At 48.8% G+C, this 8,665-nt stretch overlaps 2 protein-coding genes across 4 annotated transcripts in view; one reads left to right on the top strand and one right to left on the bottom strand.

Moving 5' to 3' along the window:
- Positions 1-732: 732 nt before the first annotated feature.
- Positions 733-4,258, bottom strand: POLR2L (RNA polymerase II, I and III subunit L). Of its 3 annotated transcripts, none has more exons than XM_066186875.1 (3): positions 4,100-4,258; positions 3,796-3,899; positions 733-1,187 (listed from the first exon to the last, which is right to left on the bottom strand). In XM_066186875.1, the coding sequence occupies exons 2-3, from the start codon at positions 3,888-3,890 to the stop codon at positions 1,079-1,081; spliced, it is 204 nt and encodes a 67-aa protein (XP_066042972.1). In that variant the 5' UTR covers positions 3,891-3,899; positions 4,100-4,258; the 3' UTR covers positions 733-1,078. The 3 variants fall into 3 exon arrangements, with proteins under 3 accessions (XP_066042972.1, XP_066042970.1, XP_066042971.1); XM_066186873.1 differs by having other exon boundaries at positions 3,796-3,903; positions 4,100-4,257; XM_066186874.1 differs by having other exon boundaries at positions 3,796-3,903; positions 4,126-4,257.
- A 178-nt stretch (positions 4,259-4,436) lies between these two features.
- The window catches only part of TSPAN4 (tetraspanin 4), a 414,205-nt gene continuing 409,976 nt past the window's right edge, over positions 4,437-8,665 (top strand). The window contains exon 1 of the mRNA XM_066187759.1: positions 4,437-4,511. The gene's annotated coding sequence lies outside the window, so the exon portion shown is untranslated. The remainder of the gene's footprint in view (positions 4,512-8,665) is intronic.

Below are 8,665 nucleotides of genomic sequence, written 5' to 3'. Positions count from 1 at the left end.
TGGGTCTCCTTCAATTTCAGGTAAGATGAGCGTTGTCTGCCTGTGCATACACCATGCGCAATGATGCATTTCCTGCAGGTCACAGAAGAGTGAAAACGTGATCTAACTTACAGGTCGATTGTGCAAGAGGAAGGTGAGACCCCGAGGCAGGGTCAGTGCCTGTCTGGGTGTAGGTGACCTTCCCCAGCCCTGCAGCTCCAGCTGCCCTCTCTCCATTTCAGCCCCTCTCCGCTGGGCCGGGCAGCACCGCAGCACACGCGCAGCGCAACGTGAAGGCGCTGAAATGAGGAGAGGTGGAAGGCGTCTGTACCAGCCACAGGGGTGCAGGTGCTTGGCAGCAGCAGCACTTTGATCCTGTTCACACCAGCACGCCTCAATTCTCACATCCAGTGCTCTCCGTGGAGACACTCAGACATGTTTTGCTTAAATGAAGGCACTGCACCATCTGAATTGCTGCTTCTGTGATACAGCAGCCCCAGCGTTTGGTAAGGATTGGGGCAGAGAAACCAGTTGACTTTAACTGCGGTGGGAAGCGTTCTCTGCGGGCTCCAGCAGCTTTCCAGAGCAATGCCTCACAAACTTACCCACTTCCATGTCACTAGAACCACAGTTCAGTCCCGTGTTTCTGACCCCTGCCTGCCTAGTGCAGGACAGTGAACTGGGCACTCAGCAGTACCTCTAACCTAAAGGTAACCAGCAAGATCCAAGCATACACTACTTTATCCAGAAGGCTACAAGGGAAACACCTCCTTTATTTCAATGTTTTAATGAAATATAATAGTTTCTCTACATGAACAAACATTTGGTTTTACTGGCAGAAGCATCTAGAAGTTCACAACTCCAAACACAGATTTAAGAGGAAGCATTCAAACTTTAATCTCTAAATCTTGGTTAAGTGGACTTCACCATTCCTTTGTTTCCTTGAAATAGTGGCTTGGGGCAGTATTTTATCCCGAAGATAAACATCTCTTGATGGTTGCACTACCGTTGGCTTTCATCCTTTACTGCCTGAAGTCCAGTTTCAAGTTTAAATTAGAGATACGTTCCACATGGCTTGCAGCACACCGCTTTTCCCGTCTCATTTCTCCAGGGGTGCATAATTCAAAAGCTTCTCAATCAGATCCACATGGGCGAGGAGCATTCTGCGGCAGCAGTATCTCTTCAAGCCAAGGGCATCCAGGGCATCTCTATTAACGAACAACAATTAAAAAACATAACGGATGAAGTGAGTCAGAACCACTTGTATGCGTTTCCTAAGCAACACGCTGATTACTTTGAGCTCAGTCATATAGGGAAATTTGTTTGCAGTTCAAAGACAGACAGAAATTCAGCATGTGCTGTTAATGCCCTTTTCCACTTAGTGCTGTTGACAGTGTTTGCCCATTCTCCGGCCGGCCAGAGCACAGGATCTGCTGCTGAGAAGGGTCCCCAGCTGCCACAGCTTTCAGGGGGGCACTGTTTTAACTTGTTTCTGTAAACTGAGGATGATTCTTGCCATTTCACAAGATAAATTTAAGATCTGAGCCACGCTAAAAAGGTGAGATATACAGAAACTAAAATAACTTGGAACGCAACCTCCCCCACACAGGGATGCTAATTCTGAGGATGGCTACAATCCTTCCCAGCTCCCATTAGAGAAGGCACACAGTTATACAACCTGCCCCCCACATATATACAAGTAAGTACGTGCAGACTGGTCAGAAATCAGTGTTTTACAGTCTCTCCTCTGAATTCCTTTGGAGTCATGGCTCCAGATTCTAACGTTTGGGTGGAGGATGTTGAGTCACCCTAGCCTAAACCACTGCATGTGTCTTCCATGGCTGTGGCTATCAGACCTCTTAAAGATCATGATACTACCCAGATCTTTAGCTCCAGCCTATGAACCATAAAGCCAGTCTGATACTCCTTCAGGACGTGACATTCATGAGACATGACTGATCTCAGGTGTTTAGACTGATATAATGCACTGCAATAGAGCGCTGGCTCAAAACAAACTTAATTTCCTGGAACTTGTAATTCTTTTCTAGGAATAAGCCAATGGATACTTTTCTAAAATACAGCTGACAGAAAGGAAGCCTCTGCCTAAGCTGGACCATGGTAAAAGGTCGTTTGGCTACAAGCACTACAGTCTAACTCCAGGAGCCAACTTCCACAGCCTCTCTGCTGTCACTGAGTCCTTGCAACTGTTGAGCAGGGCTGCTCATTCCAGGACAGCACCTGCAAAACTTGTTTCAGAGAAGTGTAAGAACATTGTGGAGCATTTTAAAGAATGTATAAATAATTCAACTTTCTGAAACACCTGAGAACAAAAGCACCTGATAGGTATGATAGGTAAATTTTAAGAGCTATTTGGAGAGTTCTGAACTCTCATATGCAGTTATCAGAGATGCAAAATACTAAAATTAATCACAATTTCCAAAGTCATACTATATACTTTAAGACAACTTTAATTGTATTTGTCCCTTCCCCCAAGGACTTGTGGCAAAAGACCACTTTTAAGGGACAAACAGAAAGGTGTGGGTGTCTTTTTTAACTACTGATTCTTAAGACAAGTTTTTCCATTTTTTTCATCCATTTCTTAAGCCACCATTAGCAATGATTCCAGTACTGCACTGTAAGATTTTAGGTGTTTGATATCTCTACTTCTTACAACATCATAATTGCGTTAGTTTGAACAAACACCCCAGAATTAAGCTAGTGACCACAACAATTGTTTTCACTTGAGCATTTGTCAATGACAACACAAAACCTCTATATAAAAGCAGAGGAATAATAAAGATGAGAAAAACATTAAAAATGTAATGTCTAGAACATATCAGAAGCACTATCAAAAAAGTCCTGGTGAACTGTAGTATGAGTGAAAAGTAATTAATAACACATGGTATTATAATGCTTTTAACTCCATATATGAAAGAGCTAAACTTACCTGTAAAAACCATTAGCATCCCCAATCACTTGAATGCAAACCAAGTTACTTCCTTTCTACTTAACATCTACTTTCTACTTCAACATCACTTAAATGTCTAACTTCTTTTTCACTCCTCCGAATTGCAAACATCCGTGGATATTTATCTTTCACACTTAAACTTGATGAAAATGTAAGTATTTCTCAAGTTTTCCTCTCAAAGTTTCTGAGGTAGTGTCACCATAGTTACTCTCCTTGAACTCTTAGCAGAAACTCTGGCTATGCAAGGGATGCACAGACTTCCTCACGCAGAGTTGTTAGGACTATCAGTGGAGTATCTAAAGCAGTTAAAACTTCTCCGTTCTCCAGCAAATAAGTACTTAAAAATAAGGTTAGCAACCCTGGGTTAAAATGCTTAAAAAACCCCCAAACCGCTAAACACTTCTTGTGTTACACTTGTAACTTTTTTTCCTTCTCTCCCTTTAAAAAACTGATCACGTTGGTGTCAGAGTTGGGTATGTGGAAGGGGAAGGGAAGAAACAAGCAAATGTGTACAGTTACAAATTTGGGAATGTTTCGGGTACAAGGGCAATGACTTGGCAACTTCCATGGCGCTGCCCTGAAAGATTCAGTGAGGAAACAAGTACTTTGTTGCCTATTACAATTTCTAACCTTTGGTTAAACGATCTCAGAAAGTACCCGTGGTTTTTAGCCTCGCTACGTCTCTTTCATGATGCCACGTCCCTGAACTGTTGCCTCTGGCCCTGCCGTGGCAGGGAGGCTGGAGGAGATGATCTCCAGAGCTCCCTTCCAACCCCAACAGCTCTGGGATCCTGAGCACGCGTACCTCACCTATGGCGTGAATCGAAGAACACAGAAATAAAACCCACCCTTCCGTGTACTCCGCCTGCAGAAGGCCAAGGTAGGCTTCCCACTTGTTCCCCACTATTTTGCCGCACGTGAAGCACCTGACCGGGATGATCATTTCTGCGCTCTGGCTGCAACGACACAAACACCGCGTCAAAGCCCTGCGAAGCCACCGGGCACCGCGCTCCGACACAGCGCGCTCAGGGCGGCGCTGCCCCGCACCGGCCTGGCGGCGGCTGTGGGCTGCGGCTGCCCGGTCCCGAGGGCTCCTCGGAGGGGAGCAGCCGGCCCCGCTCCCGCCCTCGGCGCCCCGCTCCCGCCCGGCACCTCCGCGCCCCGCGAGCGGCTCCCACCGCGCGGCTCCTCCGCCGCCGATGGCCGCCGGCCGCCACCACCGCGCCCGGCCGGGGGAAACCGCGCCGAAGCCGGCCGGCCCGACACGGCGGGCGGGCGGGTTGAGCGGCCCCACTCCCCCCTTCGGTACTCGATGGTAGCGGCCCGCGGTACGGAGTCCCGGGCTGCCCAAGAGAGCGCTCGCGCGCGCGCGCGCGCGGGGGGGGGCGGGCTCGCGGCGGCGCTGGGCGCGCGGCGCGGTGAGTGGCAGCCGGGGCGCCCCGAGCGCTGAGGCGGCACCGCGACCGCCCCCGCGCCGCCTCCTCCCGCCGCGCCCGGGCGGGCACTTGTTGCATTGCGAGAGGGCTTCGGCGGCGGGCGGGCTTGTCATCCCGTCCTGGCTGAGGTACCGCAGCGGGAAGCGCAACTGGTGGCTGCGGCGCGGCAGCTGCCCGCCCGGTCCGGCGGAGGGGTGAAGGGTGGGCGCGCCGGCGGGCAGGGCTGCGGGATGAGCCGGGGCGTCCCGCGGCAGCCCCGCGCTCCGCCGCGCCGCGGGCAGGGGCGCCGGCGCCGCGTGTCCTTCGCTCCCCCGGGGCAGCGGAACGGGGGGCGGTGGGAGCCGCCGCTGTCGCCGTGTCGCGACCCTGTCGGCGCAGCATCGCGGCGTCGCTCGGGGCCGTTTGCCCGCGGTTCGGCGGCTCGCTCGGGCGGGAGGCGGCGGCGCAGCGCGGCGCGCAGCCCGCTCCCGGCGCTGCGGGGCTGTTCCGCGGCTCCGCGCAGCCCGGACGGGCGAGGGCTCTCCGGCGGCGCTCGCCCTCGAGCCCCGGCCAAGTTGCGGTGGCCGCGGGTTTGCCGAGAGTTTCCAAACTCCGGGGGCAGCTGGGACGCGGCGCCGTCCCGTGCAGTGGCGATGCTGCTCCGCCCTGCCGTGACCTGCGCCTAGCTGAGTTCCCAGAGGTGTGCGCTGCCCCGGTACCGCCGGCCGTGCCCGCACCGGGGGGAGCCTTTCGGCTCGGGGGGCAGTCGGCGGCCGGCTGCGGGCAGCGCGGCCGGTCCCGCCGGGCACCCGCGCCGGGGAGGTCTGGTGGCAGAGGATAATGCATCTTGAAACTGCTTTACTCGTATTTCATTAATCTAAGGATTGGGGAAGCATTAGGCACGGGCTGTGTGTGCTTAGCAGAGGGAAGCGTGCTGTGATGGGTACAAACTTTGGGGACAGGCACCGCCGTTCTGGAGACTCTGCGATGAAGCATTACCCTGTCGGTCCTTATTGCTCTCTCGTTTCAGCGTTAGCGTTATGCTAATTGTCCTTGGGAGAGCAGAAATTCTTCCAAAGTGTTGTTATTTTCCTGCTAAAGTATCTGTGAATTGATACAGTGCACAGCGCGGAGCCATTAATGTCAGGCATATAAATAATTGTGTCTTAATGCACAGCTTATGTTAATACGTCTTTTGTGACTATTTTTTGAACGACTGGGTTATTGACCCTCTGCACAGAAATGCCAGACCTAACATGAACCGTAAAAGAGCAAATAGTTTTGTTTTAATAAATAAGGGCTTGAGGTTGGAAGCATTTTTACAATTCTATTGCTAGTGAAAAGACGGTAATTTTTGCAGACCCGTGAATAATTATGCGCAGTTGTGAATGGAGCGAATTGACTTGGCATGGAGGGTAGACGAACCTCCTGTGATCTCTAGATTATGATCATTATTGTTATTGTAGGCCAGTGGGAGCCAAACTGTGTCTCTCCTTTTTATCCTTTGATTTCTTTCTTTTTTGGGGGGCTGGAGGGGGTGGGGAGCTGAGAATTTGAAGATTGTGCTTTGATGCATTTTCAGCACCAGGGCTCCAAAGTAATTTTCTTACTGAACTGTGTGGTAAAAGGCATTTGTGTTTGGAGATGAAAATTTGCAATTGAGAGCAAGAAAGAGGGGCTGGAGCTGGGCTTCATAGCTAAGCCACATCATTAGGATATAGGTTAGCATTTTATAGCTCCATTGTAGAAATGTGCTTGCTTATTTCTTAAAAACAAAACTGAACTTTAACTTTTGGACCTAGTTCACATATCTGACTTAGCTTAGCATCTTTTTTTTTTTTTTTCCCAAAGAAAAATGCTCTCAGCTTGTTCGCACACCATTACTTTAACTTTATCATGTCTTTTCTGGGTAACCTGCTTTGGCTGGGTGATGGACCTAATGAACTAATAGGTCTTTCATGGCTGTAGCTGCTTTGATCCTGGAAATTGTAAAGATTTGTATGAACTATGACCTGGAGAGATTGCTATGTACCAAAAACATTTTCTGCTTAACTTCATATATCCTCTGCTTAATCTGGCCATTTGCCAAACTGCAGAAGTCTGTTTAGAAGAGCTGTGGGGGAATGTGCACACATGTGACTATTTGGGAATTAGTCAGTGTTTTATGGGCTGTAGCTCACGCTGATTAGGAGGACTTGCAGCTTGAGCCATTTGGGCATTGCCAGCTTTCCACTCTTGTTCAGGTGAGCTGGGTTCTGATGACACTCAGCTGTTAGTGTTTAGCGAAATCTGATCTCTTTACCCATCCTTTTGAAGCGGGCGGAAAGAATTCAGGAATTGGGTCTCTTTAAGGATCCTTTGAAGAAGGATTGCGAGAATTGAAGTCTCAGTTCCTAGAACTAGAAGTGCAACTCTTTCTCACAGTCAGTTCTAACCACATTTCTGGTCTCTTGCCACCTTCAATAAGCAGCAGTCCTCAAACTGCTGATTCTTTGGGCCTTCAGGCAGCCTGCTGGTCAGAAAACCCATTGGAGCCCTCATCAGCATTAAGCAGAAGAGACTGCCCTAGAATTAATCGAGTTGAAGAAAGCTTGAGAACTGTGGGCTGCCTTCTTGATGTGCAGCTGGAGCAGCTTCTGTCACGTGTGGATTTGTTGTGAGGCAGTGCAGATAATACACCCGCCTTCTTCCTGTGATCTGAACAACTTCTGAAAGCTGACAGTGTTCTGACCCACTGTCACTGTTGGGATGAGGCTCCTTCTTGGCATTTTTTGGTGGATTTAGATCTATAAAATGCAGCCAGGCATCACTGCTCCGTGGCATTGTTGGTGATGTGTGCTGAAATCCTAGGCTGTTGATTAAGGAGTTAGACCCTGCTTCCTGTTCTCCCATCCACAAAATGCAAGGGAAAATATTGCTGCTTGTTTAAAAAACAAACAGAAATGAAGCCAGTTAAGTGACCTGACTGATTGAACTACTCCTAAAATACTTCTGTAGCTGGAAGTGGCCGTATGACCTCCTGCAGCTCATGTTGGCAGATTGTGTCTTTTCTGACCTTGTCCCTGTAATTAGGGCTGGAGGAAAGACTTGTGAGATCTCTGCACTTGCACTGGTAGCATGAGAAATGGGTAGCTAAAAGGTATTTTTTACTTTGTTGGCTGCAGCAGGTCAGGTTTAGTTGTGCACCCTCACGAGTCTGGAAAATTTTGACCTTTTGCCGCTTTTCACCTCCTGTCATTGTTCCCCTCCTTCTGACTTTGCTTATTCTGTGTACATGTAGGTAATGACCAGAACTGAAGATGTGGGTCTTTTAAGATCTGATTTGTTAGTTGTGTTCAAGGGTAGTGAATTGTTATTTAAACACAGGAGTTTTTGGGAGAAATTTTCAGTGAAGGATTGTTTTAGTACTATTGATCATGATGCAGACTTCTATAAAGCTGTGGGTAGCTCTGTTGGCCCTGCTTGGAGTTAAAAGCTCTCTTCCCTGTTGCTCCCTGTGGTCATTTAGAGAAAGAATGTTAACAATTTTCTCTCCATCTCCAACTCACACTCAGAATCCTGTGCAGAATGGCAGAAGTATCATATTCAGTGTGTTACTCCTCGGATCCTAACAAGGCCAGAGAGGAAAAGAGGAAGAGGCTCACATGAATTGTGAAATGAGTGGTTAAATGGGACATTAGTCAGGAACTGAAATGTGACATGGAAAGTTTAATGTATATAAATAATTTGCATAGCAGTAGAGAGTCAGAGCAAGAGGGAAAGAGACAGAGATAAGCAAACAAACATGCAAGATGAAGCTTGGCTGTTATTTTTTTCAGGCACATTTTCCACTCCAAGTTTGCTAAATCCTGCAGACCTACTCTTGGGCTTTCTCTAGTCCTGGTTAACCACTGTGAGGTGTGTCATTCATCCTGTTTCACAAAAGGTGAAGGAAAGCGGCTCCCTCTGGAGCTAGCTAGGGTGTCTTTGGAAGTCCTCCTTTCCCCTCTTAAGCACGAAGGCTTAAGGAGCAAAGAGTGAGATGGAATATAGATTTGTTTTCCCCTTGATTTTGTTTTGTTTTGTTCTGTATTTTTTTAGTGAGTGACTTTCTTCCTCCAGTCCCACAGTGCAATTGGATGTAGTGATGTGGTGGCAGGGAGGTGGAGAAGGCCAAAGAGGCAGGGATGGTGGAATCAGGAAAGACTTGTCTGCTCTGTAGAGCTCTGTGTTGTTAGTTGCCCCACAACTAACTGTTTAAGAGCTGCTCAGGCCCCTGGATTTAGCAGAACAAATACTGAAGCTGCTAAGCATGGAGAAATGA

The sequence above is a fragment of the Chamaea fasciata genome, unplaced genomic scaffold, assembly GCF_029207755.1.
Source record: "Chamaea fasciata isolate MVZ Bird 193981 ecotype frontalis unplaced genomic scaffold, bChaFas1.0.hap1 SCAF_7, whole genome shotgun sequence".
In the NCBI taxonomy this organism is placed as follows: Eukaryota; Metazoa; Chordata; class Aves; order Passeriformes; family Sylviidae; genus Chamaea; species Chamaea fasciata.
Note: the sequence above shows the minus strand (reverse complement) of the source record. Positions and strands in the feature narration are given on the sequence as shown.